This window comes from Saccoglossus kowalevskii, chromosome 3 (assembly GCF_978046115.1).
Source record: "Saccoglossus kowalevskii chromosome 3, keSacKowa6.1, whole genome shotgun sequence".
Classification (NCBI taxonomy): Eukaryota; Metazoa; Hemichordata; class Enteropneusta; family Harrimaniidae; genus Saccoglossus; species Saccoglossus kowalevskii.
In genome coordinates this window covers 21,140,983-21,164,232 of record NC_140643.1, presented here as the reverse complement: position 1 = coordinate 21,164,232, position 23,250 = coordinate 21,140,983, and the positions used below count along the sequence as shown (strand labels likewise).

The window sequence follows — 23,250 nt, the reverse complement described above, 5'->3', positions numbered from 1 at the left end:
GTTTGGGGCAATTTACCACTAAGCTAAGGGAACTTGCTGCTTTATTCGTCAGCTGTGTTGATGTTTTTCTCTTGGTGTATTTCTCTGGAATTCGCTGCGTTTTAAGCCAGTTCATGTGCACCGTAAAACCTACAACTCTATTCCAGCGTGGCAAGAATTTGTGATTAACATTATCGTTGCGTTAGTCCAGAAGGACTAAGTTTCAACGCATCTGTATTTCTTGTAAGTCGGTGTACACGCGACAAAGCAAGCGAAAATAATGGCTGACCCTACCCCAGTTGTCGACTTCTGTGTTGTAATAATCGACGATGCACCTGTTTTGTCAGCTACTTTGCAACCATCTACTACATCCCATCGACGTTTGAACTCTTATGAACAAATTCGTGAACTAAATCGTCCCGAACAGTACTATTACTAATTTTGCGAAAGGTTAGATTATCTTCCACTGAAATTGTGTGTTTATATTCGTGTGGTGATCTCAAACCGTTCGAAGGTCTGACGTATGCCAGGATATTGATTATTTCGTAACAGCAAACAGACCACACATCGTTATGGAAGTATCTAAGTTGTTTCTCAGCTGTAAACTGGGTGATTTGGACAGTGTTAAGTAAGTATAATAATCGTTATTGGATGACAGCAGAGCAATGACAGATGTGCAGGGGCCAACATTAGTGAACATCCCCGTTCGAGCATAATTATCACGAAAAAAAGAAAAAAAGGACATTTTTGTAAATATTTTTCAAAATTGTGACACGCCCCTTAAAATTTGTTCAATACAGTTTCTGCAAAGCGACCATTAGTAGAGGCTCACACAGTAAATAAGAATGTAAAAAGTGAATGGTTTCCAATGTAGAAACCCTCATGCAAGACATTAATGTTGTTACCATTATATGTAAAATAATAATGATTTTATTTAAAAAACGAATTGTTTGAGAACCAATGGATAATAATGGACAAATTATTCCTGACTGCACAAAATAAAGTTCCAAATTTTGATAAAGAAAACAGTCAGAATAAATTCATATTTATTATGGGAAACCATACACTAGCACTACCTTTAGCTGTCTTTTAAAAAAAAACAGCTATGAAACAAAACAGCAACAACTATCAGTTTATTAGGTTAAAATTGGAGAATGTTTTCTATTTTGTATTCATCATTGGTTGCAAATTGTTTTAATTTTTGACTCCCATGTGCGAAGCACAGAATGTTCCACTGCTATCTCAAGAACCATACATCGGTTTTTGATGAAACTTGGTGCATAGATGCTCTGGGCCAATGCGCAGATTTGATTAGGTTTTGGTAAAAATCCATGCTCGTTAATTACCTAATTTGCATGTTAATTAGCTAATTTTTAGCTGTTCTATGACTGTTCCACTGATATCTAAAGAACCACTCATTGGATTTTGATGAAACTTGGTACATAGATGCTCTGAACATATGCGCAGATTTGATTAGTTTTTGGTAAAAATCCGTGCATATTAATTACCTAATTTGCATGATAATTAGCTATTTTTTAGTGGTTCCATGACTGTTCCACTGATATCTAAACAACCACTCATTGGATTTTGATGAAACTTGGTACATAGATGCTCTGGACTAATGCTAGGTTTTGATTAGTTTTTGGTAATAATCCGTGGATACTAATTACCTAATTTGCATAATGATTAGTAAATTTTCGGTTTTTCCACTGATATCTCAAGTACCAATCATCACATTTCAATGAATCTTGGTACATAGATGTCATAGGACACTGCACAGACCTGATAGTTTATTGGTAATATCAGTACATATAATTACCTAATTTGCATAATTAATTAATTTTCAGCTTTTGATATAAGTAGTGAGCATTACATTTCAATAAAACTTGGTACTTACATACTCAAGGACTATGCAGAGATTGATTGTTTCGGATAAATATTTGTGCATATTAATCACCTAATTTGCATAATTAGTTAATTTTCAGCTTTTCCACGGGTATCTCAAGTACTAATCATCGCATTTCAATGAAACTTGGTACATAGATCCTTTAGGACTATGCAGAGACCTGATTAGTTTCAGGGTAAATAATTGTGCATATTAATTACCTAATTTGCATAATTAATTTTCAGCTTTTCTACTGATATCTAAAGTACTAATCATCACATTTCAATGAATCTAGAATTATGCAGAGACCCAATTAGTTTTTGGTAAATATTTGTGCATATTAATCACCTAATTTGCATAATTAACCAATTTCCAACTGTCACACTGATATCTCAGGTACTAATGATCACATATCAATGAATGTTTATACATGGATGCTGTAGGACAATTGACAGACCTGGATAATTGTGGGTTAAAATCTGTACATATTAATTACCCAATTTGCATAATTAACCAATTTTAAGCTTTCACACTGATATCTAAAGTACTAATTTCCATTTTAATGAAACTTAGTACAAAGATGCTCTAGGACAATGTACAAACCTAATTAGTTTGGGGTAAAACTCTGTTCATATTATTTCCCTAATTAACATAATAATTCATAATTTTTTGGTTCTAATCACATTTCAATTAAACTTGGTACATAGAGTTTTTGTTACATTGCGCAGACCTCATTAGTTTTTTGCAATCAAATCTGTTCATGTTAATTTTCTGATTTGCATAATTAGTTTTCAGCTAAGTAATTTCAAATTATATTTAATGTGTCTCCAATACTCTCAGCACATGGGAGTTCTTTCTAAGCTTTCTTTGATTTATTTTGATTTGTTTTATTATTTAAGAATAATTTTTTTTTTAGTTTACAGTTTTTAAATTTCTTTTTGTAAGACTTTTTAGCTCCGCTGTTGACATTGTCAAGCGGAGCTTGTCATATGAATGATTGTCCGTCGTTGGTGTCCGTCTGCACAAAATTATTGTTAAAAACCGCAAGCCCAAATGCTGTATCACGTATAATATAGGTACTACATGTGGACCTCTCTCAGATTTGTTCATTTTGAATGATATCTTTAATTCTCGAATTTTGGTGAATATTTTTGTCATTTTTGGTAAAAAGTGATATTTTCGACTTCTTGTTGAAAACCGCAAGTTTGATTTCTTTTATATTACATATATACGTACTACGTGTGGACTTCTTTCAGATTTTTCCCGTTGCTTTTTCTATATATATTGTTCATTTTCTAATGATATCTTCAGTTCTTTAATTGTAATGTGCATTGCTAACAGCGGAGCTATCTCAGCCGAGAGGCTGCTTGTTTTATTCTTTCCCAAGGATTTTATGCATCTTAAAAATATTACTATATTACTATTACTTCACCATAATCTACCCTATTAATTAATCCACCACCAAATCTGTGATGTCACTGTCGATTATATAATGAACTTGACTGCCACCTACATAGTGAGTGACTGCAACAGACGTGACACATGCCTGCTATGTACATGATGGTGATAATTTCATACATGACGCATGCCTGCTATCTACATGATGGTGATAATTTAGTACATGACACATGCCTGCTATGTACATGATGGTGATAATTTCATACATGACGCATGCCTGCTATGTACGTGATGGTGATAATTTCATACATGATACATGCCTGCTATCTACATGATGGTGATAATTTAGTACATGACACATGCCTGCTATGTACGTGATGGTGATAATTCCATACATGACACATGCCTGCTATGTACGTGATGGTGATAATTTCATACATGACGCATGCCTGCTATGTACGTGATGGTGATAATTTCATACATGACACATGCCTGCTATGTACGTGATAGTGATAATTCCATACATGACACATGCCTGCTATGTACGTGATGGTGATAATTTCATACATGACACATGCCTGCTATGTACGTGATGGTGATAATTTCATACATGACACATGCCTGCTATCTACATGATGGTGATAATTTAGTACATGACACATGCCTGCTATGTACGTGATGGTGATAATTTCATACATGACGCATGCCTGCTATGTACGTGATGGTGATAATTCCATACATGACACATGCCTGCTATGTACGTGATGGTGATAATTTCATACATGACACATGCCTGCTATGTACGTGATGGTGATAATTTCATACATGACACATGCCTGCTATGTACGTGATGGTGATAATTTCATATATGATGCATGCCTGCTATGTACATGATGGTGATAATTCCATACATGACACATGCCTGCTATGTACGTGATGGTGATAATTTCATACATGATGCATGCCTGCTATGTACGTGATGGTGATAATTTCATACATGACGCATGCCTGCTATGTACATGATGGTGATAATTTCGTACATGACACATGCCTGCTATATACGTGATAGTGATAATTTCATACATGATGCATGCCTGCTATGTACGTGATGGTGATAATTTCATACATGATGCATGCCTGCTATGTATGTGATGGTGATAATTTCATACATGACACATGCCTGCTATGTATGTGGCAAATGACTACTATAAACATGACAAGTGATAATTCCTACTGTCAGTCGTACAATGTTTTGTGCACGTGATAGAGACAAATTGAAATGAAATTGTTGATAATTTGTGACATTCATGAAACTTCATTTTACCTGCAATATAAAAACACATTTGGCATGATGTCTAACTAAAGTTTCTTACTCATTTCTTGTACAGGTATCTTGTGGAAACTAAAGAAGTAGAGTTGAATGTACGTGATAAATGGGACAGCACACCTTTGTAAGTATATTTGCAGAATACCTGTGGATGGTAAACATTTACTTTTTACCTTCACTCAACTTATTAACACCCGAACTAAAAAATACTTGTTTGTATTACTCATTATTTGGGTTCATCTGTTCATCATCATGCTTATTCCCAGGTAGAATTATGGTGCCAGTGACCAGTATTCCGTAGACCTTGAAACAAAATTTCTCATCTAGGAAAATACCAATTGTACTGTAAATCACTAAGTAACTTCCTAAGATGTATATTAAGTCTTGGAAAGTAATGACATTCTGTTGCAGTCAAACACACAAATGCCCAAAAATAAAAATTGTAGCAGCAAGGAGTCTGTGTCCCAGGGAAGTGAAAAAGCTATTAATAGTACATTGTATGTGGCCAGTTTACCATTTTGAACATTGAACTTGATATCATCAGGATGTTATTCTATGTTTTAGGTACTATGCTTGTTTCTGTGGGCATGAAGAGTTGGTGGATTATTTACTCCAGTGTGGTGAGTAATTCTTAGTAATTTGTAATAAGGCCAATAAAATAAATCGTGTTGTTTGTTATCCTACTTACCTATATTTTTTGACTAAATCAATAAGTTTATCTCATGCAAATGAGGCCAAAATTCTCTGTATGCAAATTGGCTATGGTCATTGTACCACTATGCACAAAACTTGCATTGTGCTAAAATTAAACAAAACACCCTGTTACTTCCTGTTACTTTTAACTCATTACTGGAAACACCAACTTAGTTTATTTGGCCTTATTATAAAAATAACTTTACATATGCATTTTTGAGAATGATGATTTATCAAGAATTGTGTTTATTTTATGATTATGGATTGAATAGTACTTTGTTGTTCTGATGTTTGTAGGTGCCAAGTGTGAACCAAACACTTTTGATGGTGAACGTTGTCTATATGGTGCATTGAGTGACAGTATACGAAATGTCCTAAAAAATTATAAGGCTATAACAGCTCATTGTATGAGACGAGACAGTTACCAAGAGTTTCTTAGAAGGTATGTAATGTTTGTGGTATCGGTGGTCATGATTATCTGTTTACTATACCATGTTGCCTGTACTGTAGAAATAAATAACTGTATGTAAATGCACGCTTCTACTTATTTGTTGAGCTGGGTTGGGAAAGAGTTCCTTTTGTACATGCCCTTCCTAAGGACATCTATAGTTATCTAGAGGGGGCATATACAAATGAATTGGGTAACTGGGAGTTAGGTTTAGGGATTGGGGTACAAAAGAAACTCTTGCTCTGGGTTGATACTTGGGCATCATGGGCTAGTATTATCCGCTTACCTTCATTTTGTGGATATTTACTTACCGGTAAACCCATGATGTCACTTGTATCAACCAACTCCGCATAAAAATAATATCATATGATAATCTTAACAAAGGTCTAATTGAGGATGAAATGCATTTTCTGCTGGAATGCAACAAATATAATGAGTTGCGTGCCAAACTGTTCAATAAAGCATTTGATCCCAGCATTTGAAAATAAACCTGCAGAGAAAAAATTCATGGAATTGTTACAGAATGAAAACATTATTATACCAGTAGCACAGTTCATAAGTAAAAGCTTTGAAGTCAGAAAGCAGGGTCTTACTTGACATCTTAACGTAGCGGGACTATTATTTGCATACTTGTTTTCATCTTCTAATTGTGACTGAATGACTACAAATAGACCCGGGAAAGTATATATTTTTAGAATCGCCAGACTTCAAGCTCTTCACAAGTGTATTTTGCATGCCCGTATCTGCATTCTACGACGCGTTACTCAATCAAAGGTGAAAAATTACTTTTTCTGTAAAAAAAATAATTACGCATTTATGCTGGCGGTAAGAAGTATTTTTTTCACTTTTCCTAGTTGTTCAATAGTCTGGTAAATTGAATGTGTCTGGTCAGTTTTATTCAAGCAACGTGTTTTAAAAAATAGTGTGCTGAATTTCAATTACTGTTTTAGTTGCATTGCCCTCAACTCAAACCACAACTCGTTGGTAAATAATCGATGAAATAGTTTGTCTGGACACATTCAAGTTCTTCTCATTGTCACCTTAAAGCTGTGAAAATTTGGTGTTAATCCGACGACAATAAGTATACGTTATTTTTTGTTAAAGACCTTGTATTTTGAAAAACATAAACTCCTAGAAAACGTCCATGAAGTCACAGCAAAGATTTTCAAGCTTGTTTATCGGCACAATCAATTTGTTTTTCCCATCAAGGTCTGTTTTAACATGTGTAGGGACATCCAAATGTGTAAGGCTATTGGAAACCAAAAAAATAAAGGAATGGGATAGCTATATTTGGATAAATTCGGCATATGAAAACACCAAAATCAATGATTTTTTTCAGTGGCTGTGTGACCTTGTGTCTGACACATTCATATGCAAATGACTAATCTGTGAAACAAACAGGGGCGGAGACAAACCACTCAAATGTTTGGAAACACTCATTGTGTGTCAGATAGCTACTGATAACACATCCTAACATTGCTTTGTCTTGAGTTTATCTTTGAAACTTATAGGCTCACAGATTAAACCTGTGTTGTTGATTTTGGAAAACACTACTGAGGCTGCCTTGTTTTCCTTCAGAAAATCTACATTTTAACCAACTTACATGACATTCTATGTTATGTTGACTTTATCATATGAAAGTTTATAGTGCATTTCATCAATTAATAAATAAATGTGAAAATCGTAATTTTCAACACAAATAATAGTCTCGCTACCTTAATGCCTGCTGTCAGTTTTGTAATTTTATATTAGATTGTATTTTAGAGATTTTGTATTATTTAGTGATTGTATTTGTTATTTAGTATATTGTGTTTTTGTTTTGTTTTTTTATATATATATATTTCTCCTTGTACTTTGTGACCATTTTCTTTCCCTCCGGGGATTGTGTAAGAGTCAATAAGTAAATAAAATAAATAAATAAACTAAAGGTATAAGCAATATTATGATACCGGTACATCTAGCATCGAAAATATTATGAGGTTATTACGAGAATACCTCAAAGTATGCTCGATGCACGGTGTACTGTCTGAGTGCATACTTTGACATATTCTCATAACAACCTTATTATTATACATCTTTTCCTTCCAACAATACACCATGGGAATGTTGAAATCTAAAATGTTTAGAACAGAATCCTGTTACTTAACGCCAACATTCGCATAACGTTTTTGTTGATACCGGTATTTCAGGTTATTATCTTTCATCAAATTCTTGCTTCAAGCCAAAAAAGATGTATCATAATTATGTTATGTTGAAAATACTGCAAAGTATGCACTTAGGCAGTACCGTGAAATCTGTATTAGAAGCCGCATCCCTAATAGAAGTCGCACCCATTCTTTTTGAATAATTTAGAATAAAAAATTCATCATTTCTCATATGTGTACATGCTCTAATAGAAGCCGCATCCCCTCTGTTGCATTGTACCATTTTAATAGAAGCCGCGGCTTCTAATACAGATTTTACAGTACTCATTTTCATTGACGTCTGCTATGAGTCCGACAATTTGATCATCAAACTACCTGAGTACATACCGTATGATATTCCGTTCATAATAACCTCATATTCATTGCATTCTACTTTCTAAATCTGTATATAAAATAAACCCAACCAACTAATCTCTTATTTAATTTCCCTTCTAAATTTTGATTGAGACCTGTCAAATGTATAATTGTAGTATTTTATTAATTGTTTACATATCTATTATTTGAAGGCTGCTGGATGAGGGTAGCTATGAAGACATATGTTTTGCGGTGCGTAATAGCAAGTTTACAGCCCATCGGTGCATTTTATCCGTCAGATCTGAATACTTCGCTGAAATGTTGAAGACTAGATGGCGTAATAAAATGTCTGTTAATCTCAAGCACCCACTGGTAAAATTTGGCACATTTTTTAATTTTTTTAATTTAAAGCTATTGTGAAATACCGGTAGTTACTGGTAGTATATTTTCAACAAGGGTAGCATTAGTGAATTATTACAGGATACGGTTGAAAAAATATGTATGTTCAGACTAATTACCGAAAATTGACGTTTGAAAAACATTGCATTATGAGAGTAGATCAATTTGTAGGAAAAACAAACTTTCACGTTTTTTTGGGTCTAAAGTTTTGCTGAATTTTATTTTAAATTTTAAAGTTTGGCAAATAATTTGATAAAATTGCACAGCAGGTTGTTGGCAGTTTTTTTTTTTTGCAACCTTAATGTATTAAAAAGTATTAAATTGATATTATAGGTTCATGTAATGACTTTTTTCCGAAAATCAAACTGTTTTCTGAAATTATTTTGAATATTCTTGTATATTCTTTGAGAACTTATTTCTTATTCCAAAAATCAAACTGTTTTCTGAAATTATTTTCAATATTCTTGTATATTCTTTGAGAGCTTTTTCTTATAGAGATACATTGTAAGGTTATCATGCCTCTGAATATGCCTATAAGCCAATCTTAATCTTTTCTGTTCATAGGTCAGTCCTTATGCGTTTAAAGCCATTCTGCGCTACATTTATACTGGTAAGAGTGTAAACCAATGAATTTGTTTTTTATTTTTAGGCTGAACTTTTTCACAATATATGTATCAAATACGAGTAACAGTTCAATGTCGACAGACTGCTTGAATTAAAAACATTTTCTGACACTAAACATCATTGTCTTCTGATCACACCCTCAACTTAGTTAATACTTCATAATTCCTACATTAATGGGATACAGTTGTCACAAAGAGTGTGTTCGAATTTCATGTGAACAATGTATTTTACAAATGTTGCTACGGTCCCATATTGAACTGAATACAACAGGATGACTGTGGCGCTTTAAATTGAAAAAAATAACTTAAAAATAGATCATATCATGATTCTGCCATGTAACTCCCTGGATGTTAGAAATGTATGCATTGTATTGCTTTTATAAAATGTTACTGTTTTTAAGCTGTTTTTCATAACCATATTGAAAATGTTTTTTTTTGTGTGTGTTGACTAGCATTGATTTCAAAATATCTCTGTTTGATTATTATCATTCCAGCTGTCACAGCGTCATGTTTAGTACATGTGATATTTTGTTTTCTAGACCGTCTTGAGATCCACATGGAAGATATAGATGATGTCATCAGACTGGCAAAGCAGTGTCAGTTAGTGGGATTGATTAGCAGAATAGATGATGCTGTCAAGAAAACAGATTCATTTGGTGAGAAACTATCGTTATTCTTCATGCTTTCAGTGTCCTGCTGTCCTCTAACTTAAGCAGTTTACGGTTGTGCTCTTTGATTTTTCCTCTAACTTTATTTTAATTTTTATATCCTGATTGTTAATTGTTTTAATTTCCTGTGGTAATGCTTTTGAATAACTTCCTGATGTGCATCGATTGATAAAGATTTGCCTGGTTTGAATAACTGCTACGGTACTCACAGTAATTCAGAACACGGTAAATAGCAGTGACTCTTAATGATTCCTTATTAAACCGGATGAATCCTGGTGAATCCTGGTTAAACCGAATTAATCCTGGTGAATCCAGGGGAGTCTTAGTGAATTTGGGTCAATCTTGGTGAATTCAGGGAAATCCTGGTGATTTTGACTGGATCAATGAATATTTCTTAGTATAAGTGCTTCAGACCAAAATTATGGCCACTAGTCACATGGAGAAATTCATAAAGTTTACTTGTTGTTTCTATAACAGAACCTGTTGTATGTAAAGACACAATTTTCTTTTATACTGCCCTCTAGCAGTCTGACAGAGAAAACTTTTGTTTCATTTGAAGTTCTCTTGTACTCTGCATTGACACATTTCTTCGTACCTGGCTATTTCGAATAAACTTTTACATCATATATGAGCATGTTTAACCATAGCTGTTTTTACTATGAGAGGAAAAGACATTTGTAAAGTTATAAATAAATATTTTTTTTTGTATGAATTGTAGTGTGTGCTAAGCCTGGTACCCGTGTCACCGTGATCAGTATTGATGAAAACTGTTATCAGCTACATGAAGACTTGGGTGTTCTGGCTGAACAAGCTATCCCTAATCAAATCAAGAACTGGGTGAGCATTTTACTTTGTGTGTCAGATGGAGGCAGGTCTTGGTTGCTATATACAGTAGTTACTATAGTCTGAATTCTTGTCATTTCACGCTTGTCCCTTGATCACAGGACGGTTTTAGTTCTCACAACTAACTGGTTAAAATGCACAAAATTTAAATGAAAGTAAGTCAGAGTGAAAGGTTCCATCAAAAATTTCAAAAATGACAAAGAGCAAATAAAAGGTGATCTGACTGTGATCTCCTCATTGTGTTAAGCCCTACTTCAGCTGCCATTTTGAGTTACAAAATTGGTCAAAATGTATATGCTATTTATTCATGTAAGTTTTTGTCTTCAGACTTTGGAGTATCAAGTTACAGGAAATAATTAAGCCAATGTCAAAAGTGTATCCATCATTAACTTTGGCTACCATTAAAATTAAGATTTCTTGATTTTTACAATGCAGTTACATTTTATGCTGTTATTTACTGAGTTCATGAAAATTGTGTTTTTGAATCCATTTACTATCAGTTTGTGCAATAAAAATGTTACATTGTATCTCAAAATTATGGTTTATGGCAGTCCTGAATTAATAAAAATTCTTGAACACATGCTTTTAGCATGGATTCTTATAACAATAGTTCCAAAAGGCCTATTTTTGTTTTCTTTGTTTACAAAAACAAAATTTCTGACTCTGTGAAAAAAATTCTAAAGTTATATTTAAATCTATAATTGTATAAAATAATGTATTAAATGTTATTATTAAAGTTGAATGTCTGTGACCAACCTTTTATAATAACTGTTGTTACTTTCAGGTGAGTCATGGTGAATTACCTTTCTTTACTGAAGAGGAAAACATACCATATTTGGGTGATATTTGTTTCTCAGTTCAAGGCTACAATTTCTATTGTCATAAGGTAGATGTTTCATATAAAAATATTTCTTCAATAGTTTTAACATTTCCTATGATTTCTCCCCAATTTGTACACTAATTTATGAATTCCTGTGTAAGATTTAACTCACCAATAGGAGACCTTGGTGCATAATTATAAATACTATATGAACAACTTGTATTTTGCTGCCAGGTGTCCAGTGTGTTCTCCCCAGAAAAAATGCAAACAGCATCGGACAATTTGCATAACAATATAATATGTTAATGACTCCTATTGTATTCAGTGTTATGCTAAATTGGCTGTATTGTTTATGCCCTGGGGAGAACCGTGCGTTGTTTCTGCTTCTAGAAGAACATTTATGGTATTCAGTACAACAGAGTAAAATCCATATGTTGCATCATTTATTTATTGCAAAAAATACCCCTCACTTCTAATCCTAACTCTAACCCTCACCTCAAGTCCCCCCCAGTTTCAACTGTAAATTCCCCTTCTAGATAACTGTAGGTGTACTTAGAAGGAGCACATACAATTAAATTGGGGAGCCCTGGAGGGCAGGGATAGGGTTAGGGTTTGTTGTTTGCGAACATTCTATGTAAACCATCTACATAAATGGGAACATTAAACATTATTATTATTATGTGGATATTGGTGATTCATATGACTTGGTTTTCATCTTTTACATAATCAGGATTGTTCAATGAAAACATATAATCCATTTATTTTAGGTTTTCTTCTGTTGCCGTAGCGACTATTTCAAAGCATTACTTAGTGACCACTTCAGTGAGGTTGGAACGGACAGTCTTCAAGGCATACCTGTAGTGTATTTACAAGATGTAAATCCTGACGTCTTCAGTCAAGTTGTCAGATATCTTTACACAGACAAACCACAGGTATGGTAATCAACTTTTTTTTTTTCTAATAAACTGTATTCTGATTAATTTCAGAAACGCTTCATTTCTAAGGTCAAAACGAGTAGCATGTTGTACAGTTCAAGTAGAAGTAGCACATACATGTAGTTTCAATATTTGAAGATGGAATGTCATCTCTGAGGGCAAAGTTTTGCTTAAAGCGCGGTAGTCATCGAGCTGCGCATGTGCGACATTTGTGTTGATAAACATTGATTTTACCACAATTCAATGTGCTCTTCAAATGAAAATCACAAGTATGAGAGTTGACCTGGACGAGACTTGCACTGAGTACTGCCAGTGACTCCTTCGATACTTTTCAATCACCTAAAAATTACCTACCAGTAATTAAAGCTTGGAAAGGTCTCAGTTTGTACTCTACGTTGTTGATCTATGCAACAGTCAAAGTCGCCATCTTTGTTTATATGAGACCCATATATCTAGTGCATGCGTGGCGTGACGACTACTGCCCTTTAAGTCGCTGTGAAACTGAGTATTTATGAACCCAGTGAAATTTTTACTTCTAAAAATTTGTCACTGAATGTTAAATTCCAGTAGTTTACAGTTGACTGCTCAGGCGCATGTTGATGTGGTTCACAGAGGTCATTACGCTGATAATTATCTTGTAACATGACAATCTAGTCTAGCAGTTGTATAACAATTAAATAATGTATCTTCTATAACAGATATCAGCAGCATTAGCATATGATGTGTTATGTGTGGCAGATAGATATTTACTGCCTGGTTTGAAAAGACTGTCTGCAAATGTCATCTCCCAAAACCTTGATGAGTTTAACGTCATCTCAGTAGTGAAGGCAGCAAGATTATTTGAACTACACAGACTAGAAGACCAGTGTGCTGAGTATATGGCTGCTATTCTGGATAAGGTAATATTATTATATCACAGGTTTTATGATAACTCTACAAAGCAGTGCTATGTAAGCCAAACATCTAATGGGTGGCTTTGTGTTTATTTTTCATGCATGTATATTATTTACCTCCACAGTTTATGTATTTGTGTGTCCTGATACAGGGATCAAAATTAAGATCTTCCCACCTGTCCTGGGCTGAGCACAGTTTTTGGCTCAGATAGGCAGGCTAATCAAATTTTCAACACTTACAAAAATGAATAATCCCAAGCTTTTAATGTCCAAAAATATAAGACTTATGATATGATATGATGTGATGTGATATGATATGATATGATATGATATGATATGATATGATATGATATGATATGATATGATATGATATGATATGATATGATATGATGTGATGTGATATGATGTGATATGATGTGATATGATGTGATATGATATGATATGATGATGAACTTTTCATAATCAGATTGGTGACACTAAATTACAGTGTTCTACAGTTTTTAAATAATTTTGGATATTTTACCATCTTCAGTCCTTGCCTTCACTATCTTCAGCATGAGGCAAGCTTTCTTTTCTCATGTTAAACTATTTGTATGTGGAGCCCTCTTGTGGTGTAATATCTGTGTCTGTTTTACACAGCTGTACACTGTAGCGCCCTCTACGGTATCATTTTGCCAGTTACCTGTGAGAGCACTCTCAACTTTGGATTTTGGTTTTGCTGAATAATGTTGGCTAAGTAAAATTGAATATGTTTTGAAAAAACATACAATGTATCGTGTTTGCTCTTTAGTATTGCATGTGCTTAAATCAATTACAGAGAAGTGTTTCTTTGGCCAACACAAGTAATATTACTCTGTAGTACCCTGGGCGATAAGTTGGAACGAGTATGGTTAGCCCTGCGTACAGTGCTGTGTGTACGGAGACGCGGTCGGTTGATAGATGTCCCCCACCACAGCCCTGTGTACCTCCATAGACAAAGTCCGGGAGCGCACTGTAATTGGTGCGCAAGTTAAAAATAAGTAGTTTCCCAGCCGAAATCGGCTGAAATGACGATAGTTATCCGTAACAACCATTACAAAGTTATCTGAAACTGAAATGTCTTTAAATAACAACTAGTAACGACGGAAAAATTGTAAACGCGTAGGTACCGGAGGAATTATCCACCAAACGCCGCCATTTTTAATTTCATTCACGCGAGAGAATGCGTTTGTTTTTAGGGCAAACTAGCCGATTTCATCCACAATTGGACTCCGAACTAGGAGTTCTGGATATATCTGGTAATCGATCATCATTTTTGGTACCTGGGCATGTTATTTCATTGAAAAAGTTATATTTTTCAAAGTCCCGAACTTTGTCTATGGAAGTTCGCAGGGCTGTGGTGGGGACATCTATCAACCGACCGCGTCCCCGTACACACAGCACTGTACGCAGGGCTAGAGTATGGTATGATGATTCAGTATACAACAATTTCAATTTTAGTTTAAATTTGCTTCTATTGAAGATGTGCTTTTAAGAGAACAAAAACAAATGTTTTGATTTTTATATAATATAGTCCAGTAGAATTCAAATATTCTGTATTTGACTGAATACATGTTCTCTTTGTTATCTGCAGATTATCTATACAGAGGAGTTTGCTGAGTTGATACAGGAGGATGCTTCTAGTGTACAGGAACGGCAGGAGACAGACTCTATACCTATCATTGATGATATACGATATCATATCACCAGTACCATTCTAACATACAGCGATATGGCAGAAGCCAATGAAAAGTTAGCTGCACTAGATGACCTTCTTATTAGGCTTGGTGTGGAGTGTTAAATTAAGTTTTAAGATTGGATCATTCACAGATTTTATAGATGTTTAGGTCTGAATTTCGAAGCAGGGATGTGTGTACCGGTATGACTTTTTATAGCACACAATATCACCGGGTATGTTTTTAATCCTTGGTTCAATCACCTCTTTCTTTGTGTGTGTACACTGTATTTCTGAACCAAAGTAAAAAAAAAATCATTATCACTAATGGAATATTTGAGTTTTGCTGTGTTGATGATCAAGGTTATGCAGTAGAAGTGTTTTTTTTCATATAATTTGAAGGGTATGCCGTCTCTTAGTGTATGGTATTGTGGTTTCAGATGGTGTATTACCAGTGTGCGTTTCATGCTAGTAATTTTCATTATTGACACTCCTATGTACTTTATTAGTAAATTTGTTAGAAGCAAGGTGGTTTTATATGATTGGAATATATCATATATATATTACCGTAATAATGAAACTGACATATATGTATACATGGAACCAGCTTCTTTCTTGTTCTTCCAAACATGACAGTATCATCATCATGTATTATTAGTTATATGCTGTCTGAAAACAAGGACCTCTGAGTCAGTCTGACCATTTTTCCGTGCATGCATGTCCACCTCTATCTCTACGTGTCTGGCTGATCACATTCAAACTTCACACATCATCATACCTCTTGGGATACATATGCACATATATTTGTTTCACGATGTGATTCAAGATGGCCAAATGGCGACCATTTTAATGTCAAAATCGAAGACACCAGAAAGTGTAGTTGACTTCATGCCTTGAAAAGAAATGGAAACTTGTATTTTCTTTTTCTTGGGAAAGCAAGTACTTACTCTCTTATTGCTTGTTACATGTTCTAATTCAAATTGGCTGATTCATTTTAGTTTGGTTTACTGTTTAACTAACAGGGACTATGTCATGACATGATGTGAATTGTTTCTGTTCTAATGAAATGAAAGATGTACTAGTATTCATCTGTATGTAAACTTAATAATTGTCATTGATTTGTGAATTGGCCATCAAGTTTGGAAATACTGGGAGAAGTCAGATATACAAGGAATTTATGTGCAAATTAGTAGCCGTCTTGAAAATTTCTTTTCCAACTGCTTTGATCGGTAACTTAATTTGGTTTTATCTTTATTTACAAGTTACAATTAGTATATTTTTATTTCTGTGTTAGTTTTTTTAAAATTAATTTTAATATTATTTTCAATAGACTTGGAATATTGAAAAAAATGAGAAACATTCACTTGTGTGTACCTAGTTTTTATTTCATTTTAACAAGTGTGGTAGTTAGAAAGGAATTTTATTGGAATTTGTTGATATATTGATTGTGCAAAAAAAAAATCGCTGCAAATCCCCCAAAATACAACTTCTGTCAACTTTGTAAACAGAATGTTTGTTCCATGTGACTTTGCTATATCACTATAGCCTCTTTATGTACAATATGACTATTAAATATACTATGAGAATGTGAAATTTGGTTTAAAACAATGTTATTTCGAATTATATAAAATCTTCATTTTTACTTAATTTACAGAGGAAAAGTCTCCACATAATTTTGTTCGGATTCTGGATGACAATGATTCATCTTCGAAAACACAAACTTAATATATATCTGTGTCACTAGATAGTTGACTTTTCAGGATTGGAGTGATTTAAAACTGAATCCAAACAAATCCAATAATTTTGTTCAGATTCTGGATTACAGTGATTCATCTTTGAAAACACAAAATTAATATATACCTGTGTCACTAAATAGTTGACTTTTCAAGATCCAAACTGACAGATTTTATAAAGTTCGCAGTGTTACCCAGAGTGAAAAAATAATATATATATACCGGTATATAATGTTAAACATATAAGTGTTAATGTCTCCTGTTTTCTGGGAAACCATGCTTTTATTGCATTCTGTTGAAGTATACAAACCTTTGTAATTCTTTTGGAACAGTTTTGTACTCGGCTTTAGAAATATGTTCTAAATCCAATGAATTACAATTATTTCAATACAAAAATTACTACAAGGAAACATTAGTTTGAAATCTGAATTTGTGTAGCAATTACAACATATATATATATTTGTAATCTTTATTGTTGCACATTTTGAATGCTTGTAGATTATAAATAGTTGGAATACTACCTTTGTTTTTATTTTAATATGCTGGTGTGTTCACCTGATTAAGAAATCCTATTCAGCGCATTTACTTATCATACTGTTCATACTACTTATTGCCTTATTCAATAGTAAATGTTTAGTTTTACAACCGGATTAAAAATTGACAACTGGGGGAGTTCACGTTATACATCATGTCACACTAGTACATACGAATTCGTTTCTAGATCAAATTCAATATATCCAAATAGCTGCCATTTTAAAGCTAACAATCGTCAAAATAGATTTCATTCACATTCACATAGCTACCGTATTTTGTTTTTATAAATACTGTTTTAAAACCTTGAATGTTTTTTTGTCTTGCATATACATCATGTCTGACATGTAAGCACGCATTCGTTCCAAGTTCTAATTCAAAATGGCTGATCGTGTCATATCAATAATTTGTTCTTTTGGGTTTCCCATAGACATAGGAGATTGATATAAGCAATACATATTTTGTAATTGGAACGAAAACTTTCTCATAGTTGTATCCGTTTGTTTCGTTCTCACAACACCTTCTAACATGGCAAAAACATGACAAAAATTACTCTTTTGAGGTAATTATTCCTGTATCAGTAGAAATAATTACAATTATTTCAGCGGTGGTTTATTGACGAAATATTTTCACTATTGCCTTTGATGTTGAGCATGTTATTTTGGAAGTGAACAAAAAGTCCACATAATACTGACTAACATTTGAATCGACTGACAATAGACAGACACTCACACGGAATATTTATTATCACTGATATATATGCTCGAAATACCTGCACATACATCACTAGTAATTTCTTAGTCAAATCAGGCTGATAACATTAGATAGTTTGTATTTATTATAATATGTAATCATTTGAATATAGGTATTGCATGTATTTTTTTTTCGAGTATTGCCTTCTTGAGGTTTTTCAAGAGTTTGTAGGTACATTTAGTTTGCTTTTACATTTTTCTGGGTTAATGAGTCTTTTTCTTTCGTTTTATTATTTACCCTTCCGCCTTTTTATGTCTCTCTTTTAAAATGTTAAAGACGACAATGACCTGAATGTTTGTTTGACCGTACTGTGGGAACCGAGAAAAAAAGCACATCTCTCCCCAAGCAACACTTAATGCAATCGTCTTATCAACCTGCTGACGATATTGAGATGGACGCATAACGATCACGATGCGCTTCAGTGATGTCAAAATGACGTAATTTAATGTCGTTCAAATAGGAAAATGTCGGGTACGTTTCATCATTTGGAATGTGGCAGGCAGATCGCGCGACAGATCTAAACAACATCGATGTTGTCAATATATATGACGTCAGAGTGATTCCTCGTTAGAGGACGGGAATTATAGAAACTATTCATTGTAACACATTTTTATTCAAGTAACGGTTTCATGTTTTATAATTTCAACTTGATTTATTCAGTACATTTGACGTTTATATATTCTCACTGTATTTTGTTCGAGTAGTAGAGCACTCGAAGTCGCCACTTAGATGTAAACCTCAAGGGGTTTCTGTTTGCATTTAATGTAGGTCAGGACTCTCTCAGCGTGATCCGATGAAATAGTCTCATTATTTGAAATCATATACTGAAGCATGCGGCAACTTCCATAATGTGCGCCCGCTGTCGGCCTGTTATACAACACGCCAAATCCATTTTCACTGTCCTGTACCCCCGTTACGTGGTATGCATGGTAACATTTAACCTAGAGGTTACCACCGTAATGTAAGAAGAGAGTCGGCAAGGGGTATTTTCGTAAGCTGTAATCAATTGTTTTTATTTTCATAATGTAATTTAAATAAATGAAAAACGTAAATTCATGGACACGGGAAAGTTGTAAAATGTAATCAGCTATTTTATTCGTCCGTAATTTGTACAAAGATCCTCTTTTGAGCAGTATAAAGCATTTTCCACATTAAATGTTGTAATTTTTACGCAATTTCCAATTTTGATTCTTAAACACAAGTTATCAAATATATAATAAAAATGTAAAATGTAATTAGGAATTTGCTTTATTTATGGTGTAAAAACCTATTTTTTACTAGTACTGTAAATGGAACTTTCCATTTTATTTTCTGTACCAGCTACCCCTTTGCCCCCCTAAAAATCATAATTACATATATATGAAATTCCCCTGGCCAATATAGAGAATGCAACCATATTACACATGACCGACAAACGTAATGTAATTGATTTAAAAAAAAACAGTATATTAATAGTTCCTCGTATATGAATACCGCAGATCAATATATCTATGTAGATATGATAATAGCAACAACTAAATCACTGTACTCTATTCATGGCACGCTATCGTCAGTGTTGAATACACCACATGATCCCATGCACTCAGTTCAAATCTGATAAATTGGTATGCTGCTTTTTACTGCGACTCCTAATGCATTTGATGATACTTCGTGAGATTAACAACCTTGCGTTGCTCTTCGCTAGACTCACTTGATTACCGTCTACTATTTACGTTCTGTCCGTGTGACCCATATCTTGTTTTCATTACTTTTTTTAACGATTATATCTACGATGTGTGCGTCATAAGCTTACGATCCATGAGCTGTATTCGATTCAGAGTTAAGTGAAGTTTAAGTGATTGAATATAGTATTATAACATCGTTGGAAGTGTTCAGCACTCGCGATCGTATATAGTTATATCGGTCAAATTGTTGCTACGGCGTACGAGGTGAAGAAGTCTGTTATTTTATCATCACTTCACTGTAAGATATATTTGAACTTCGCAAGCCTCAGATATATGACCAGTTAACAAGATAATAAATTATATTATTTGTTAGCGTTTATTTTATGATTGGTTGATAAAAATAAAAAACACAATACTCATATAACAATACTCGTCGCCAGTGACGCAACACCAATGACATTTTCAAAATGGGTAACTAGCATTCCTACACATCGACTCTCCCCTCAGAGGATTGCTAAGTAAAAACTTTACAAAAGTATGGTATTAAAAGAAAATGTTAGATCTGACGTCTATTACCAGTTTGAATTCTGAACAGATTTAGAGGCTGGGTTGCGATTTGTCAATTAACACGTGATCTTTTTGTAGTTGCTTTTGTATAGTATCTGTCGCTGTCACGTAACTAGTGTGTTCGCCTGTGGTATATGTACGTGGCAATAACATATAGAGAACCGGAACCACAGAAATGAGATGTGATTTTTTTGTATGCCGGCTATGTGAAATAATACTCAAGTAAAGAGTTCCTATACCACTCTTGGCCATACGAACCATTGTCCCGGCCCTGTATGTATTTCTGGAACATAACTCTGTGTTTTGGGGTTTGTAGATTAACAAACTGCAACATTTGTCTTTCATATGCAGAATAGGAACACGCAATGCTTTTGGATCATGCATATGTAGATTAATGAATACTGTAATTTAGCTAATTTCCATAACCCAAAATGTCGCTAATTTAAAATGAGTATATCCCAATTAGATGGTTGAAACTTTAGCTGAATGGAGATCCTGTTAATTCGTCAAAATCGCTAAAATGGCATGTAGTTCTTTCAACGTGTTTTACAGTAGTCAGGTATTTCTGAACAAAAACAGCTTAGGTAAGTTTGATATTTTGGAATTTTAGATATGAGTGGGAGTTCTTGTTCAACCTTTGGAAATATTGACAAAATTCGATTCGAACCTTGCCATTTCTCTATGATGACGTCTTAGATTGGAAAGTCTGTACAGGTGATTGCCTAGATAATATACTCCACTTACATTGTCCTTTTATTTATAGTGTTTTTATTGGACATGCGTCGTAACCGTACCCATTAGAGACAAAATTAGAGCAAACAACCCCGCATAGATTACGTGCATCATGACATGTTTTCTAATTACAGCTATGGTGGCAGAGGGCGCAATTTTAGTAACACACCCCGTTTGGTGCCCGTCCAGATTCCAATGTTCGTTAATCAAATAAATGTACAGTACTCACGATTGCTTATATGAAATCCATCGTTTTACTGTGGAAACTAAACGCCTAGTAAAACGGCCACCTAACAACTCGAAACTTGTATTGCGTCATATACAGCAAAGAATAGACAGTGAAGATTTTTTATTTAATATATTATTCTGGAATTCACTTTTACATTTTAGAATTAGCATCAAATTTTAATTAATGGCGAATCTCGGGGCTGTAAACAATCTGCAAACAATTATAATTTTTATTTAAGCAATACACCATCACCCTGCATGGCATATCACGAGATTTTGCACAGAAGCACGACTATACGAACGAGCTGTTATTAGCAGATTTGACGCAATCCTGGCGTTATTTTCTAATATTACATTAAATTTGATTTCGTTTTCTTGAAAATAAATAAACTACTTTTACCTCGTTTCTTGAATGTTACCGGTTTATACTATATTTTCCAATCATTATTCGGGTTTGGATAAGAACGTCGTAGCCATAGTAATGATATATTGCGGATATATGCATTGATCACCTGCAGCATATTGACCAATCACAACGACGTATTCAACATGTTGGTATACATTTACTGGTATAACATAAACTATGATGTAGTTCGGCAACCGATTTAAAAAAAAAAAATAGGTTAATTATTATAGTGGCAATTCTGTCGATATGTAGGAAATAGACCTAAATCTATTAATAAATAAATAGATTTACGACTACGAGAGGGTTAAATTTCCGCTACCGCTCGATATATCTAAAATGGTACGTGTCAGGAATGCTGATTCCACGACCCGCTCTGTTATCATTTTACGTTCGGTGCATCGAAATAAGTAACAATTCGTTGTTATTTGATTTTGTTTTACTAATTTGGATTTTATTTTGTATCATTTGTTCTCCTAATACGCACACCAACTCTGTAAAATTACGGTATAATATAGCAATAAACGATCGCCTGAACAGGAACACCACACGAGTTTGCAAGAACCACACGTGGTACACCATGCCGGGTGATGGTTTATTGCCTAATTGAGGTAAACTCTTATTTATTTATTAGATCACCTGTTCATGCAACAACCGACCTTTGCGTTCTTAAAGCTCCATGAAATCCTGAATGGAGATGAAGAAATGCAGTTACATCATTCCTTATCTAAATCAATACTAAATCCTTTCGATTTCTCGACTAATTTTAGTATTATAAAAGAAAAGGTTTTATGCAAACAGTTACAACGGTTGACTAGTTTCATTTTAAAATCACTATTGAGTTCAATTATCGCACGTTCTTCAATGCTTTTAGTTTCTACTTATTTTGAATTTGGGATAATATGATTACTATTTAAAATACGGTCTTGAGTTGGATATGTTTTTTCAGTCTCTTAAGGATGCTTTTTTCTCTCTTGCACATGTTCAGCCATAACGACACCCAATGTCACAGGGGGGAAGCAATGGTGAAATGTATTAATAACGGTCAAAACATGTTAATTTCAAGTTACAAGATATTATTTTACGCAATTTGTCATTGACATTTATGAGGTGAACCAATTGTTTTGTTTTAACTTTAATGTCAGTGTCACATAATACTATAAATTGTGAAGAATTGCGTCACTTTACTCACCTTTACGCCAATAAAGGATTCACAAGGCCAGCTTTTATCGGTGACTTGACAGTTTCAGTTTGATGTCTTTTGCATTGTTAACGTATTCACATTCCGGACCACTATTTTATGTGTTTACTGCGTCCGTGTGAGATAAAAACATATGTTTACACCGGCGGAAAATGACTTTGTAATTGCGAACTGACCAAAGAGCTACGTACCCATGGCATGTCAGACGACCAAAGTTGATGACTATTGCGTGTTTGACATAAATTAAAAATAAATTAAAATATATGATCATCTAAAAAAAATGACAATCTGCGGGTCAACACTACCACTTTGTAAAAGACGAGTCAAAGACTGTCA

The 23,250-nt window shown here is 34.0% G+C and overlaps 1 protein-coding gene across 1 annotated transcript; it reads left to right on the top strand.

Moving 5' to 3' along the window:
• The first annotated feature begins 31 nt into the window (after positions 1-31).
• LOC100374441 (ankyrin repeat and BTB/POZ domain-containing protein 1-like) lies at positions 32-19,188 on the top strand. Its single transcript, XM_002740214.4, has 12 exons — positions 32-607; positions 4,651-4,713; positions 5,154-5,209; positions 5,580-5,724; positions 8,441-8,600; positions 9,192-9,237; positions 9,790-9,906; positions 10,637-10,755; positions 11,546-11,647; positions 12,349-12,513; positions 13,215-13,415; positions 15,022-19,188. The coding sequence occupies exons 1-12, from the start codon at positions 552-554 to the stop codon at positions 15,226-15,228; spliced, it is 1,437 nt and encodes a 478-aa protein (XP_002740260.1). The 5' UTR covers positions 32-551; the 3' UTR covers positions 15,229-19,188.
• Positions 19,189-23,250: the final 4,062 nt, after the last annotated feature.

Bases quoted from the DNA above. Each gene is read 5' to 3' on its own strand.
- LOC100374441 (XM_002740214.4), top strand. From the start codon at position 552: ATGGAAGTATCTAAGTTGTTTCTCAGCTGTAAACTGGGTGATTTGGAC. The intron at 4,714-5,153 runs GTAAGTATATTT...TCTATGTTTTAG, and splicing joins AAATGGGACAGCACACCTTT to GTACTATGCTTGTTTCTGTG. The intron at 5,210-5,579 runs GTGAGTAATTCT...TGATGTTTGTAG, and splicing joins GGATTATTTACTCCAGTGTG to GTGCCAAGTGTGAACCAAAC.